Source organism: Myotis davidii, unplaced genomic scaffold (assembly GCF_000327345.1).
Source record: "Myotis davidii unplaced genomic scaffold, ASM32734v1 scaffold43, whole genome shotgun sequence".
Lineage (NCBI taxonomy): Eukaryota > Metazoa > Chordata > Mammalia > Chiroptera > Vespertilionidae > Myotis > Myotis davidii.
Genome location: NW_006294590.1, coordinates 842,201 through 858,927, shown reverse-complemented (window position 1 = coordinate 858,927; position 16,727 = coordinate 842,201). Strand labels below are relative to the sequence as shown.

The following is a 16,727-nucleotide window of genomic DNA, read 5'->3' as shown; positions in this document are numbered from 1 at the left end:
CGTCCTGCGTCGTGACTCGCGGGCTCGAGGGGACTCTCCCGATTGAGGCGCCGGGTGGGTAGCGGGCCTGGGCGCGTTTGTCCTGGGCGGGCAGGACTCCAACGTCACTGAAGCCGGAGTCGAGTGTCACGGGACATGGGAGGGCGGCTGCCCGCGGGGGGTCCTGCATGGCTTCCATCAGCCCCTGTTCCAAACCCTGAGACCCAGAGGACCTCCACAAACCTCCAACGCATGTGTGGGCGCCCCGGGCCTCACTCCACGCACCCCACCGCAGGCTCACAGTGTCACCCACTCACGGACGCCTTGGGAGGAGTCCTGGGCCCTCGAGGGAAACCGGCCTTTTTGGAGGGAGGAGGGAGGGGTGGAGGGAAGAGAAGCACAGAAAGGAGGGAGAGGAAGGAGGGGAGGGAGGAGGGAAAGGGGGGAGGGAGAGGGCTGGGAAAGAAGGGGGGAGGGAGTGGGAGGGCGAAGGGGGGTGGAGCCGAGGCCGGGCTGCCCACAGGAGCTCGGCCCCTGTAATGTTGCTCCATGTGTCTGTCACATGCCCCCTCCACACACGAGCGCTCACGCAGCCACCGCCAGGAACTGAGCCCTGTCCGCCTTGGAGGCTTCCTTTAAACACTCAGGTTCTGCTTCCATGTCGGGAAGTCACGGATTCCTGGCCTGGGAAGAGAGAGCCTTTAGAAGGTTCCTCTCACCCGCCCCGCCGGCTCAGGGACAGAGTGCCGCTGTCGCTGGCAGAGCGATGAAGCCACGCAGGAGGCAGGTCCAGGCAGCCGGCCACCCTGCGAAGCTCCTCACCGGGGGCAGCGGGGCCTTCGGCACCGTCTTCGTGCACCGGCCACCTGAACGCCGTCCGTCTGTCCTTGGCTCCGCCACAGCGTGACAGTGAGGAGCTGCTGCTGAGGGACGAGTTATTCCGTCTCAGAACCCGGTGGCCAGGCCTTGGAGCCGTGTCACAGTTTCAGGAGCTTTGATCCCAAATCGATGGGAGGCCAATGAGGGATCCGAAGAGTTTTGGGCTCTTGCGCACTTTTCTTTTCTGCCCACTGGGCCACACAGTGACGGATCTGGGTGAACCACAGCTGGTTTCCCACGGGGGCTGATGTGCGGGGAGGAGAGAAGGAGCCCGCAGTGCTGGGGTGGGGGTGGGGGTGGGAGTGTTGCCAGTGGGGGTCTGGGCCTTCCCGGAGCAAGGTCACAAATACGGCCACACCGTCCCGGGGGTCAGGGGTCAAAGTCAGTGTGATCCGTGTGGGAAAGTGCTTCTCCGAGGTATGAAAACGCCATTCCCACCCGCGGCCCTGTGGCCAGGTCAGGCTGGAATGCGGGTTCCTTGCATAATTAACTAGCTGGTCTCGCCTTTCTCGCCGTGGAGTTTTGAATTTTTTTTTTTAAAGAAAGTATTTGGTCCCAAAGGTTTTGAAACTATTCTGTTTCGTGGTGTTAATTTTTTCATTGTCTAGACAGTTGGAGAGTCAGACAGGGTTACCGGGAGGAAAGACGCGTTTTACGACCAAAAGTCAACCTTCCCAGCCGAGGAATTTACATGTTAACGACCGGCCCAGCTGTCGCACAAACCGTTAAACCCAGCCCGGTCCCCTCGTCCCCTCGGCACATTCCTGGAATGCGAGGGGCGGACATTTGCATTTTTAATGCGCACGGAAGACCTCTGACTAAAGCCACCGGAGGGGAGATGGATGAGTGTGGCCTCCACCCATGGGGGGGGCGGGGGTCGGGCTCGGGTGTAAAGGACCATCCGCCAACAGGAACCCTAACATTCCTGTGAGGACGAGGAGGGACACCGGCCGGCGGGCTCAGGGGCTGAGCGTCAACCTAGGAGCCAGGAGGTCACAGTTCATTCCCACTCAGGGCACAGGCCCGGGATGCAGGCTCCATCCCCAGTGGGGGCGTGCAGGAGGCAGCCGGTCCGTGATTCTCTCTGAGTTAGAAGCCTGGGCCATGCCTTGCTGGGCAGAGACCATCCTGCAGGGTCAGGGCGTCCGGCTCAGGGCGGCCGTGTGGACCGGGCCCGCTGCCTTCAGCGGCAATCACCAGGGCAGAAACCAGCAGGCGGCTCTGAATTCCTGAGAGCCGGGTGGGGAGTGGGGGGCGGGGGGGTCCCTGGTGTCGGTAACGAGCGGCTCCGTCCAGCCAGTGTGGCCCCGCGGTAAGACCTGAGCGCCTACAAAAGGCCCATTGTGCGGCTCCGGGAAGTCTGTGCGATGTTTATCCTGAAGGCAGTGGCATGTGGCAAAGAGCCGGGAGCCGTGGGCAGACGTGACTGTCGGGAGGCGGGCGAGGGGCCGAGCGCAGCCAGGCAGCCATTCAGGAGGCGGAGGGGGAGGTGAGGCCAGGAGGCAGCTTGCTCGGCCAGGCCATCGGCAAGGACAACACAACACCTGAGCCGGGCGCTGGGGGCCGCGCAGCCACGGGCCAGGTCTGCCCTGTAACCGCTCCTGGGGAGGGGGCCTAGCTCCTGAGGGGCTGGAGAGACCCTCTGAGGGCCCCATTCTGAGGTAAAGCCCCACAGACACACTAGTTAACCCTCAAACCACGGAGCCAGCACCACGATGACCGGGGGCGCCCCTCCCGCCCCCAGGGCCGGTGAACGTTGCCAGGCCAGTCGGCCAGGCCTGCTGGTGGTCTCGGCTCACATGGCAGGGGCCCCGCTCAACTCGGAGGACAGCGTGTGGGGCCAGAAGCACCAGCCGGGTCTTTGAGGTTTACACTGGTGAACATACACACCAGTACACTGACATCAGAGAGGACGGGAGAGGGAGCGGGAAACGTTGATTCCGCACGCCCTCCGCTGAGGATGGAGCCGCAACCCCTGCAGTGCCGACCAGGGACCCACCTCCTGGCTCTTAGGTGGATTTCAACACTAAGCCACAGCAGCAGGCAAGGCTGGATTTAGGGGTGCGGGGGTGGTGGTGGCAGGGAAAAGAACCTTCCCCGTGGCCCGCAGAGGCCCGATGCTCCTGCCGGCGCTGTGGGCCAGAAGCCAGTGCGGGAGCACGGACTGCCCCCAGTTTGGCGGCAACGGGAGAAAGATGGGGCCCGGCTGGCGTCTGGGCTCCCTGCTGTCACCTGGAAGAAGGAGGCTCCCCACTGGGAAGGCCTCGGACACGGTGGCGAGGACGGTGGGCTGGCAGGCTGGGTGCCCGGCGCCCACACAGCCCTCGCCCCGGGGCATCGGGTGTCCAGCAGGAAGGTGAGCCCGTGCCAGGTGATCGGAAGCTCAGGTGACAGCCTGGCCTTGCCGTTGGTGTCTGGGGGGCCGCCTGCGGGACCCGGCTGTGACTGTGGGTCTGCGCCAACACCAGGCAGCCGGTGCCAGAGCCAAGTTCACCTGCACCCGGCCCGCTGGTGACAGCGTCGGGGAGCTGCCTGGTGGGGAACCCACAGGCCTGGTCACAGAGGACCGAGGGCTCGCCCACTGCCTGCTTCCCAGCAGATCCTCCAGTCACCAGCCTCCGCCCAGGCCGCGCCCGGGCCCCTGCAGGACGCCTGCCCACAGTCACCCACGTCACCTCACGAGAGGCCACCGCCTGAGGGATGCACGCATAGCTTTCTCCTCTAATCTGTAATCAGAGCTTCTCCCGGGAGCCAGGCGGCTCGCCCCAGTTCCACCTCCTTCCGTCTCAAGTGGAAATCGATGGAGAGCGGCGAAATGGGTGTCTGAGCGTGTTCCCAGCGGGGCCAGCAGATCCCCAGCTCCCCAGCCCCAGACCCGCCTGGCGGGAGGCCCGTGGGTGTGCGGAAGGGGGCAGACGGGGAGAGGGGGCGCCCCTGGCGGAGGACACAGGTTTCCGAGCCCGGCTTTGGAGTGGCTGAGATCCCGGAGGTGGCATCGGCTGCCCTGGAAAGTGGGTTAAGGACACAGACTTGGTCGCACCCGGTGTCGCCGTGACCACTTGCTGGTTTGATGCGGCGCTGCCCTCACGGACGCACGTCACCTATACCCGGCGGATACCAGTTTTGCAGCCTTCTGTGGCATCGTGGTTATTGCGAGGTAAAAAGTGTGGTTTTTATTAAAAAGCAAAGGGTTTCTGCCAAGAGGGGCTCCTTGTCGTCAGCAGCGGGAAAGTTATTCCAAAGCTCCATTTCTCTCTCTCTCTCTCAACATTTAGGCCAAAGAGACATAGGTTTCCCTGACAACGTGGAACAGAAAAAGGCAGCAGTGACCCCGCCTTAACTCTCAGATCGCATCCGCAAGGTGCACACGGCATAAATTAAGCACTTAGGATAAACCGGCGCATAAATGCCTTTGACACGCTCCCAGCCGTGACCCTGCCCTCCCAGCTGTGACCCCTGACCTGAGCTGCTCGACTGAGTGAGGCCGAATGTGTTTAAAACGGAGGTGCTGCGTTTCGTCTCCATGCTCCAATTGGGCCTGCCCGTCCCTTGCATCGGGCAGGAGCAAGCCCTAAGGTCACGGCGAGCCGGCCGGTGGGGCTCAGCGGCTGAGCGCTGACCATGAACCAGGAGCTCACGGTTTGATTCCCAGCCAAAGGCACAGGCCCGGGTTGTGGGCTCCATCCCCAGTGGGGGGGTGTGCAGGAGGCAGCCGATCCACGGTTCTCTCTCATCATGGATGTTTCTCTCTCTCCTTCTCCCTTCCTCTCTGAAGTCAATGAAAAAACAAACCCAACCCTTCAATTAATGGTTCTGGGGAAACTGGAAAGCCACATGCAAAAAATAAAATTATGCTACTATTAAAAAAAGGTCGCCGATGAGCCCTCGCCAACCTGGCTCAGTGAACAGAGGATCAACCCACAGCCTGAAGGGCCCCAGGTTCGATTCCGGCCAAGGGTACATGCCTCAAGTGCAGGCTCGATCCCCGGCCCGGGTCAGGGCACCGGCTGTGTCCAAGTGGCCCCTGGTGCCTGCCACCCACACCTGGCCGGAGACCAGCGGACTCACATGCGGGAGGGAGGGGGGCAGACACGCCGCTGGCTCGAACTGTAAGCAGAAGCGGGACGTTCTCTTCCACCCTTCCCTGCGGCCGCCCCGAGGCCCATCTCCGCTGAGAAAGGACGGTCAGCATGAGGGGCTTCCCGGCTGTGCAGCCCCAGCTCCCACGGCTCCCACGGCTCCCGCGGTTCTCCACCCTTCCCCCGGCTCCGGGGAATGACCGTCACATAGGCCGGTCCCGGAAGCTCCTGACCCTGAGCAAGCAGGCAGGCACTCAGAGGAGGGGACAGCGTCCTGGTGCTGGACGGGACTCTTGTCACAGGCGCTGCCCCTGGTGGCCGGCGGCGGTGCTGTGGACAGCCTGGCCCTGGGGCAGGAATGTGTCCTGGAGCCTTGCTCAGGACATGGGCGGAGGGCGAGGGGGAGAACTGGGGTGCTTCTGGGTCAGCGTGGGAGGTGGGGGCTCTCCCTTCTGCTCCCCCTGGAGCCAGCCTTGGTTTCTCGGAAAAGCCCTTTCCACTCACTTCTGCGCTCTTCCAAGTCCCCACTACTCAGAGCCTGGGCCCCAGGCCCTCCCGGCCCCTCCTCTGGGCCCGAGGTCCCCGCCCCGGCCGCCCACGGCCCAGCTCCACATCGGCCTGGGCCTCACACACCCGCCAGACACCACGCTCCTGGCTGGGGCCTGAGCCCCACCCGCGGCGCCCCGAACCCGAGGGGCTTGGGGGGAGTCAGTAACACTTCTGCGACAATTGAACAAGCGCCCCGAGACCTGGATGGCGCGGGAGCCCAGGAGGCAACGCTCCACAGGCCACTTTATGGGAGAACCGGGCGCCTTTCCTTGCCTGTGGGGCGCTTTCCATCACTCAGGCGGCCGGCGCCCTCTGGTGGCTGCAGAAGGACATCGCGCCACGTTAACAAGCGGGGCGACACCCGGAAAGGGAGAGGCGGGTTCAGGGATGGAGTTCTGTTGGAATCCTACACCTCAGGGCAACGCCAGAGGCAGGGGAGCCATTAGGGTGACACCCAGAGGCCAGGAGCTGTGGGGACACCCCTTCCACCTCTGAGTGAGACTTCGTTTTTAAACATGTTTTCATTCATTTCAGAGGAAGGAAGAGAGAGGGAGAGAGAAACATCAATGACAGAGAAGCACTGACCGGCTGCCTCCTGTACGCCCCTCACTGGGGATGGAGTCCGCAACCTGGGCCTGTGCCCTGACCCAGAATCGAACCTGACCTCCTGGTTCCTAGGTCAATGCTCAACCACTGAGCCACACCGGCCGGGCTGAGTAAGAGACTTTAGAGGCACAAAAGCACCCGCAGTGAGAGACGTCCGGAGAGCCCTCCCACACACGCACGTCCGTGTTCACACAGCCCCGTGCCCGCCGCAGGCGAGTGGGCGGGGACGGTGGGCGGTCCGTACACAGGCCACTGAGCAGCAGCCAGAGGGAGCCATCGGGACACACAGCGATGACAAGACGAACAGCACACATGGTGCAAACTTGCTCCCCTGACCCCTGCACTCCCCGCCGTGGTCACGGCATCGCCTGGATCTGCCTCCAAAGTAGAAACTGTAGGCGCCCCCCTCCGTGTCCTCCAGCCGCCACGCCCGGCGTCCTCTGCCTCCACCTCTCCGACCAGTGAGCCGCGCGACAGCGCGCAGTGACCTCAGCTGAGAAGGGGGCACAACGCCCGCCGACCATCGTCTCGCCTCGTAACATACGGGGTTGAGTTACGCCACGGGCTACTGTATCTCCTATCATTAGGGCCGAAGGTCACTCACGTATCATCTCGCATCATTAGGGCTGGACATGTGGTCACGTCCTATGTCCTGCATCCTGGTGCCCGCCCCCGAGTCTCTCCATTTCCCCTGCCCACCCCTCCTGGACACGCAGGCTCTTCCCTAGCTCTCTCAACGAATCGCTCAGACACATCAAATTCCAGCGACGCCGAGTTACTTACAGTTCCCCAAACGCGCTGCGACTGCAGGCCAGGTCTGCGTGCGCATCAGCCGTTCTCCAGGGGTGGTCCTTCGGGCGACAGTAGCAGTAGCAGCAGCAGCAGCAGCAGCACCCCCTGGGAACGTGATAGAGACAAAAATTCTCAGGCCCCACCCCCGCACCCACTGAATCAGAAACTCGGGGTGGGGTTCAGGGACCCGTTCCCGAAAGCCCTCCAGTGGTTCTGAAGGACTAATTTTGAGACCCTAGATATGTATCTTCTCCACTGCTTTCTCACTATACTGGTAGGTGAACTCCTATGCAGCCCTTCAAGCCCTCCTGGTGGAAGCCCCACCTGGCTCCATGGCCAGGCAGGTTATTCACGCTGACCTCTGCGCTAACGCAGCACCGGGGTCACCCTTCTATCGGTGTTCTAGGGCCCTGTGCCGTGAGCAATTCTTTAGAGGCTCTCTCTTCAACTAGGCTAAACCTGTGTAGCATGATTGTACTTTCTGTATTTTTTTAAATATGTTTTTATTGATTTCAGAGAGGAAAGGAGAGGGAGAGAGAAACATCCATGATGAGAGAGAATTATTGACCGGTCCCTCCTGCACGCCCCCCACTGGGGATTGAGCCTGCAACCTGGACCTGTGCCCTGACCGGGAATCGAACCTGACCTCCTGGTTCATAGGTCGACGCTCAACCACTGAGCCACACCGGCCGGAATCATGTTTTTGGTTTTGTTTTTTAAATTGATTTGTCCACAGGAGCAAAAAAAAAAAAACAACCAACACTCAAATTTCTCCTTAAGTATCACCTAAGCCAGTGCAGTAGGTACAGACTTCAGTCTATGAACTCAGGCGGGAGAGACAGAAGTGACTTTTCTAATTAAGAGTTTGAAAATTCCATTGTGAAATGTGATGTGAGGGAACTGGACGGGACTATTTTTTGTGTGTGGGGGGGGCTTCTCCGAGTTTCCCTGGGAAAGACACCTGACTTCCTGTCTGTGTGTGTCTGTTCTTAAAAGCTTATCTGTACAGTGATTGACGGAAAGAGAGAATATACAACTGAAAAAAATTAGGTCAACTCCCCCAAACAGTTCTTGGGTCCAAGAGGACAAAGTGAGCACAAACCCACCCTGTAGAGGAGACAGGCCCACTGAGCGTTTCCGTGTCTGCAGGCGACACCCTGAGCTCCGCCCTGACCACCTGCCGCACTGAGGTCACCCGCCGCCCTGGGTAGGTCAGGCTGACTCTGCCATCTGTAGAGGCAGGACCTGCACACTGCACTCCAGGCGAGTGACATGGGACACGACCCACACACAGAACACAGCACCAAGCGACAGGAACAGCTTTATCTGAGACTAAAGACTCACTGGACGTCGACCTTGACCTCTCACCCTGTCCTTGTGGGCACCAGGAGGGCTCCATGGTGGCAATGAGCCCACGTGTGGCCTCTCTTCCTCACTACCCACAGCCCAAGGGCCAGTGTGGGCTGCCTCCCCTGAAGCTGTGGTCGTGGGGCGCGGACCTGCCCTCGGGCCAGCGGCGGGTGGCCAGCAGGGGCTGGGGTAGGCCTGGCCTACGGCACGTGGGGTCCCACCGATGACCACGATGGGCCCACAGGGAACGTGAACTATTGTCAGCGTGGCAGGGTCGTGTGTGTCGGTTTGTCTTCCAAGAGCAGGATGTGTGGGAACCCTGGGTGATCCCAGCGTGGAAACGGACAGCTACCACCAAGGTGGGCTGCCCAGGAGGGGGCGCTGCCTCCAGCCGCAGACTTGACTCCTCTTGGAATTGCTCCTCGTGCAGTTTAGTCATCTGGGCTGTGACCCTGGTTTGGTCCCGTGTAGGCCTGCGGTCCTCACTCAGGTATGGCCAGCATCCCCCCCCCCGCAATGTGTCCATCTCGAACTGTACATTACATGGTCGCCCTGGTGCACAAGTGCCCCCCCCCCCAACTGACCATGGAGTTCACACACACACACACTGAGCACAGAGTCCACACACATACACGCTGACCACGAAGTTCACACACCACAGGCCAGGCACAGAGCCCTGTTATAAAGTAATTTTATTAAACTGATCTGGACATACTGTAGGTCAAATAATATTTTCTGAAGACAATTATGGACTTTAAAGCTCGACATAAGATTAGTAGCTTCAAAAGTGTTAGTCGTTTCCCAGCAACAGCATGATAAAATAACTCCACTATGTAGAAATATAGAACTCTAGGCGAGCTGGGAACGGAGTCCGAGCCCAGCGTCCTCGCGGGGGAGGAAACTAGACTCGAAGGCCAAGTGATCTGCCCAAGCTCACCCCCCTAACAGTGATCAAGCTAGAAATCAAACCAACTGTCCTAACACTAACTCTACGGACTAGAAGGCTACTCCCCTAAGCCTCGCGCTACTGGACATGAGAGAGACGCTACAGTACACTGCGGTCAGGACCGGCCTGGAAGGGGCTGCGGGGGCTGCACCGGCCGTTCTGGGTGAAGGGGGAGCGTGTGGGGTGTGGCCCCCAAGACTTGCAATGACATCTGGAGTCAAATCCAGACGGTGACCAGTTAGCCCCGGGGCCCGGCTCCCCGGCCCACCCACCGTGTGCTCCTCCAAGTCGCCCCCTTCCAGCCCAACAGAAAGCTCACACGTGAGGAACCCAAGCTCCGCCAGCACTTCTGACTGCTCTGGTGGTTCGTTTCCCACCTGTGCCACGGAGACACCACGTGGGGACACGCCACCCGTGTCCGAGCTTCGAGACCATAACTCCCCACGACTTCCTGAGCAAAGGGCTGCATGTGGGGCCAGTGCCGACAGGACGGGCAGACAAGGCTGGCCGCTGGCCGCTTTTGTTGTCATTGGGGACTTTTGGTCGTCTAGACATTCCTTGAGTTCCTCCACATGAGTGTTTAATATCAATGTGGACCAAAAACAAAACAAAAAAAACCAAAAAAGGCCTAGAACCTCAGCACCTGCCCCTCACTGCTCACTCCTCAGCACCGGCCTCTCCACAAACACCGCAGGTCCACCCGCTGCGGTTTGGGGGCTCCACCAGCCAGAGCTCCTCTGCTCTCCGCCCAACGCCACCCCCAGAAAGGCCTTGCCCGACTGCTACCTAAGGATGCCCCACCCCCGCCCTCCCACCCTCGATTTAAATCATCACCCCAGTTTATTTTCTTCATAGCACTTAATCACTATCTCAACTACGTTATGTTTGTTTACTCATCGCCTGTCTCCTCCACCAGAAGTAAACTCCATGAGTAGGGGCCCTTGTCTGTGATTCAGTGGCATTCCCTGCACCCAGCACAGTGCCTGGCACATAGGAGGTGTTCAATAAATATTCGAATGAATGAAGAAAAGGTAACTAGCATAGACATTCAGGCCTAAAAAGGAACCGATAGGTAATCCTCAACCAAGGGCTCCCGGCTGCCACTACCCAGAATCACAGGGCTAAGACAATAACAGTGGCTCCTCCCACCACCCAGCCCTGCGGGCTGCCCTGGCCCAGAAGGATCCAGTCACAAAGGAGCCCCTGAGGGCAATCTGGGCACAGAAAAGTTCCAACTCTGCCTACCCCTCCCTATTTGCACTCAGCTATTTCCCAAAAAAATGTTCAAGTTAGAAATAGGTGATGGAGCCGCTAGAAAGTCTAACAGGAAGGAACACAGTGATTAGCAGAATCCACAAAATTAAAAAAAATGTTTAAGGGAGCGTGCACCTGCCAATGACTCCTGATGGGCCGCACGAGTGGCGCCCGAGCCGCCTGAAACCTAGTGAGATCGGATGCCATCTAGGAAGGGTGGTGCTTCTGGGAAAGGACTTTGAGGACACACAGGGAAGTGGGGCGACAGACAATGGGATCTATGGAGAAATTCCAGAGCACTGCCTTGGGGAGCGGTCCCTTTCAAAGCACTAACTGACACGCTGATCCAGAGAAGGGGGTCCTGAGCTCCTGACAGGGGTACCTGGACACTCGCTGGTGGGTGATGCGTCCGTGGGAGGTGACGCGGGAGGCTGGGTGATGATCATGGTTTCCTGTGTAGCACTCAACTAGGGAGGCATCGGGCCGGAAGCCTAGGAAACACACACCCACATTCTGTGAATGGGAGACGGCTGGGACCTCACAACCCATCCTGGGCAGACGCCCGGAGGGACATCAAGTTGTGGAACACACTTGGTAGGAATTAAAAACAAACCGCCTCACCTATACCTCCTCAAAAAGAACGTTCTGCCGGGGCTTTCAGGAGCAATTTCTTGGGTTAATGCAGGTATTCATAGGGTTTCCTTCCTAGTGGCACTTATGGGTTTTAAGATTTTTAACTCTTAGCAAAAACGCTCTATATAACTGATATTTTGAGATGGTTTCTCTCCTTTGTGTGCACTCTCTGGTGGATGCAGAGACTGGTGCTCTGGCTGAAGGCCTTCCCACACTCATCGCATTTAAAAGGCTTCTCCCCAGTGTGCACTCTCTGGTGGATGCAGAGGCTGGAGCTCTGGCTGAAGGCCTTCCCACACCCACAGCACCTGTAGGGCTTCTCCCCAGTGTGCACTCTCTGGTGGATGCAGAGGCTAGAGCTCTGGCTGAAGGCCTTCCCACACTCGTAACATTTATAGGGCTTCTCCCCCGTGTGCACCCTTTGATGCATGCAGAGGCTGGAAGTGTGCCGAAAGGCCTTCCCACACTCTTCGCATTTGAAGGGTTTCTCTCCGGTGTGGACTCTCTGATGCATGCACAGGTTTGAGCTATTACTAAAGCCTCTCCCGCACTCGCTGCAGACATAGGGTTTCTCGCCTGTATGAACTCTCATGTGAATCTGAAGGTGTGAGCTCCAATTGAAGGCTTTGCCACACTCATAACATTTATAGGGCTTTTCTACTGTGTGGATTTTCTTATGTCTGTTAAGTTTCGTTGTGGTGCTGAAATCCTTACCGCAATCATCACATTTATAGACCTTCTCTCCTGTGTGGTCTCTCCAGTGAATGTGGAGCTCTGATATGTGAAAGAAACCCTTGTCGCACTTGTCACACTTATGGGGCTTCTCGGCAGTGTGGACTTTCTGATGCATGAAAAGGTCTGCTCTCTCAGAGAAAAACTCCCTACACATGGGGCACTTGTAGATCATGTTTCCTATTTGGTATCGTGGCGTAGAGGAGAAAGTTCCTTGCGGCTACTACAGTTACAAGGCGCGAGGTCGCTGACCCTCGCACCTGGCCATGCTGGCGGCTTATCTCAGGCTCGCTCTGCTCGGGGGGTTCGAGGTGGGCCTAAGCTCTGCCCTGCCTGCCTTCCTGAGTAAGGCTTCTTCCTGCATAGTGTTCCCCTCGGTCTCTACAGACGATGCAGCGACACGCACGCCCGCGCGAATCCTGGGCTCATGAACGCCGAGCTCCCTTTTGGGTCCCGAGTGTCAACATTCCACGGGCTCTGGCTGCAGGCCTTGGCGGGCGTGTGAAGCCCCTGGAAGCTCCCTTGTGTGGAGGGCCTCGCACTTCTCACGCAGAGACGGCGGTGCACAGTGTCCCTCGCCGCAGAGGCCGAGAGGCTGCGTGCTGGTCTCGGGCCCCCGCAGGCTCCCCGGAAGGGTCAGTGTGACATCCCGCCTCCTGCACATCCGCCGGAGCCTTCCCTGGAAGCCAGCTCCTGGGGCCCAGGTGTGCGGCTGCTCCCGCTGAGGACTCCCTGCCCAGGCACCACTCCAGTCTCCTGCGACAGAAACAAACAGACACGGTGAAAGGGCCTGGCTGTCCAGGGCACGGCTGCCGGTTCCGTAATGAAGCGGATGTCAACGTGAGAGCAGCACAGACCTGCCCTGCTCCCGCGGAGGGACTCTCTTCCCGAGAGCTGTCCGTGGGGTGCAGGTCTGAAGAGAGAAGGTGCAGATGTCACGCTCCTGTGCACAGCACGTCACAGCCAGCACCACCACTCCCTGCGGGACCTGAGCGCAGCGGGTGCTACTGGGAAAGGAGCCCGCAGAAGGCCCCGTGAGCGCGAGGAACAGCCGTCCGCACACAGGACCAGAAGGAGCACCCCCCACCTGGGACTTCGGGGGACAACACTGCTGTTTCCGCAGCCAACACGCCACGTCAGAGCCGCCCTGCGGTCCCCAGGGAGAGCAGACACGTGATGTGTGGAATCAGATGCGCTCCCTTGCTTCTGTCCTGAGGTTTCCTGATGAACGGAAAATCCTGAACCTAAGACGCCAAGTCTTGCCCGGCCTCCCCGCCCCGCTTCGTCTCAGTCTTGCACGTGCTCCTCAGTGCCTGACCTCCTTTCCCCCCACGTCGCTGTCAGCTGCCCCCCCAGAGGCCCAGCGAGACCCTAGGGAAGCCCTCCCGAGCGCCTCTCCCAGCAGCAGCACCGTCGGACCCCAAAGCTCCAGGTCTGACCTGTCCCCTGAGCCACAATGCGAGTGCCCGGCACCTCGTGCGCATCCATCCAGTCAGTGAAGGGAGGAGCCCCACCCGGTGAGCGCACCCCCGAGGCTCCCCTACGCCCTCTGCCCCCCCAGACCGTGCGGCCACGATTCCCAGCGCCTCTTCCAGTCTTTTGGCACCAACATGGGACAAACATACAGCCAACAGAATGAGGAGCAGACAGAAGGCAGTAACTCCCACATGTTCCACCTGCAGTCTCCTGAGGTTTGGGATCATGCCTCAGCCACCGTTTCATCTCGTGTGTTCTATACTCGGTGACAGTGCAGTCAGTCCACAGAAATGGACCCCCCTTACAGAGCACTTTCAGCAATACGCTCCACAGAGGGGGGACGGGGGTGTTTAAGGAGATTTATTTCACATGGAAGTGGCAAATAGCCCGGGCTGGTTTGGCTCAGTGGATAGAGCGTCAGCCTATGAACTGAAGGGTCCCGGGTTTGACTCTGGTCAAGGGCACAGGCCTGGGTTGCAGGCTCAATCCCCAGTGTGGAGCGTGCAGGAGGCAGCCGGTCCATGATTCTCTCTCATCAATGATGCTATCTCTCTCTCCCTCTCCCTTCCTCTCTGAAATCAATAAAAATACACTTTTAAAAAACATTTTTAATGGAAAAATAAAGCGATTTTTTCTAGGTGAATGTGTTAAGATAATAAAATTCAACTATATAAGCAAAGTTTCAGCAAAAATAGTTCACGTCTAGAAAAAAGTATGCACACACCTATCCTTTGGTGTGGTAATCATGCTTCCAGAGATGAACCCGAGATCTCGGCAAACACAGGGCAGGACTGATGCCCCAGCTGACACCCTGAGGCCGCACCTGCCGCGGTACAGCTGCAGGCACCCAGGCGTCAGGACACTGGGAGGAGAGGGCACCATCAGAGGATGACTGTCAGCATGGACACGGAGGTCCAGAGAGCCAACTGGTGTGGGTCGCACTCAGTTCAGTCCGAATCGGAATCAAGACTAACAGCCTGACTCAGCTGGAGAGAGGTCCTGAAGGCGGCAGCAGCCCGAGGCCTCGGCACGAGACGTCACGCACCAGCCAGCGGCTGAGCAGAGGCTGAGCCCTGGAGGAGTCCCGGGTGAGCCCGCAGCTGTGACAGCACCACCGCCGACTTGGACCGCCCTGCTGACAGGGACAGCGTAAGGCCCACAGCCATAGCTCAGGAGGACGAGGCGTGCGCAAGGTACCCGGTGCCGACGAGGCAGTTCCGGGATTTGGGACTGTGACACGCTGTCCCCCTGGCCTGCCTGGCACCCCCACCTTGCCCACCACGTCACCTTCACTGGAGACTCCTGCCCTGCCCGACCTCAACATGTAGGGCTGCTCCAGGGCTCCCACTAGGGACCCCTCTTCTCCAAGTCGACAATCTTGCCAGTAACTCAGCCACATCGTGAGCTCAGCTTCCAGCTTATCTGCAGCCCGGCTACAGACACCCCAAATAACCTTTCCAAACCCAACCCCTCAAACTGCTCCTCCTCACCCCACCCCCCATCTCCCTGCACTGCACTGACCCACCCGCCAGGCGCAGACTGCCCAGCCTCTCCATCACGTCTCTCTGCTTCACGCCTGCCCCTCCCCCGCTACAGCCTTCAGGTTGGGCAGGTGCTGGCCACTGGCTCCACCCAATCTCACCTCCTCCAGCCTTTCTCATCCTCAGACCTGCCCAGCCTGTCTCTCCTCCCCACCTCCGGGGCCCACGCTTTGCACGATCCTCCGGGAGTCAGTCTCTCACACCCAGGTCTCAGCCCCAGCTCTGCCTCCTCGGGGCGCAGCCTCGCCCCACACACCTTGCCTCTCCCTGCTTCCTGTGCTTAGTGAACTCTCCCATCAGCAATGTCTCCACTCCTTCATCTCTGTCCTCCAGTCTCCAAGCCAGATGTTTCTCGAGTGTCTAACTGCTAGGCCCCGTGCCTGGAGAGCAGAAATATAACGGGTGCCCTCCCTCATGGAACTTGGCCCAGCAGGGACACAGACGCTCATCAAAGATGTCCATGCAGACATGTTGCCCAGCTGTGCCGAGTGCGCCGAACCGCCCTGGGTGGTCTCGGGGAGCCGCTGTGGGGGGGTGGGCTCCCCAGTCAGAGGGCCGGGCACCACCGCCCCACACGGTGAAGGGAGACGTGCGCCTGAGGGAATGGCAGGCAGACCAGAGCACAGACGTGCTTTCCTCCCACCAAGTCCTCCACAGACTTGACCCCCGGATGGCGCAGGGCAGCCTGGCTCTACCCTGTGGATGTGCTCGCGGCTCATCTTGAACCAATCAGAACACACAGCTGACAACAGCTGCAGGCCCGGCTGTGAGGACCAGAGAAGGTGAATGGGAAACGCCTATGGGAGTGCCCAGGGCAGCGGGCTGAGTACACACGGCTTCCCCGTTCCCTTACTTCGCGTGACAAATCCATCCCTTCTCTGCAGAGGCTCCCAGACCCAGGACCCCCCTCCCTGTAATCGGGGTCCCTCCTCCGCAGGCTCAGTGCCAGTTTCCCTGGACACTCCCTGCCCCCAGGGCTGATTTAAAACGCACCTGCCTTTATCGACAAGCCCCCCTCCCAGTCGGGCCCTCCATGAGCCCACACACAGCCCAGGCTATCTCCCGGCTGGTGAGTGCGCACCTGCACCTGCACCTGCACCTGCGTAAGGAAGCGAGCTAACTTGGTGGGCGAGACACTGGACTTCAGGTCCCAAGTTCAGTTCTGGGCCTGACACTTCCCAGCCAGGCGACCTTCAGCGGTGACTCCTCTGGGGATGGAGAGCAAGACCTACGCCAGTAATGCGACAGGCAAGGGGCGGGGTCAGTGCCTCAGTGCTCAGCTGCCTCTGCAGGGGACACCGACGGGGACTAAGGAAAAGGACCTCCAGGACACACGCAGGGCGCCCGGGAGTGAGCGTGCTGGGGACAGCAGAGGCCTCGTGTCCTCTGGCAAGGCTGTCCTCAGGACACTGGGCGCGGGAGCGTCACAGCAGGTGGCAGGTCAAGAAGTTTGGGATCTGGGACTCTGGCTATTTTTTTAATGCATTTTTTAAAATTTAAAAGAAAACAAAGTTTAGAATCTTCACCATTCTGAAGCGTACAGTTTAGTAGTGTTAACAGTATAGTCACATTGCAAAACAGAAACAATGTACCCACTGCCCACCTCCAACACCGCTGGCTCCCTCTGATCCCACTGCCTCCAGGACCGCTCTTGCTACACACGCCCTCACTCTCTGCTTGGAGATCCAGAGGTGCATGTGGGCTCCCTCTGCTCCCAAATGACACCCCCACCAGCTCTGCCATCTCAGTGGGTTCCTGCCCCGGCGGTTAGAGACCTTCTGCAGGACCCTGTTCTCACGGCTGCACGCCTACAGAGGGCACCCAGCACCTGTCAGAAGCCCTTAGGAACTTGAATTTCACGTCATGAAGCCTGCGTTCTGCAGCTCCCCTGGTTCTAGCTGTGAGCTGGGG

At 59.4% G+C, this 16,727-nt stretch overlaps 1 protein-coding gene across 1 annotated transcript; it reads right to left on the bottom strand.

Annotated features, from left to right (window-relative positions):
* Window positions 1–8,908: 8,908 nt before the first annotated feature.
* On the bottom strand, window positions 8,909–13,020 carry ZNF664 (zinc finger protein 664). The gene is made up of 2 exons (XM_006768751.2): window positions 12,657–13,020; window positions 8,909–12,555 (listed from the first exon to the last, which is right to left on the bottom strand). The coding sequence occupies exon 2, from the start codon at window positions 11,972–11,974 to the stop codon at window positions 11,189–11,191; it is 786 nt and encodes a 261-aa protein (XP_006768814.1). The 5' UTR covers window positions 11,975–12,555; window positions 12,657–13,020; the 3' UTR covers window positions 8,909–11,188.
* Window positions 13,021–16,727: the final 3,707 nt, after the last annotated feature.

Excerpts from the sequence above, each read along its gene's own strand:
- ZNF664 (XM_006768751.2), bottom strand. The coding sequence starts at position 11,974 with ATGATCTACAAGTGCCCCATGTGTAGGGAGTTTTTCTCTGAGAGAGCA.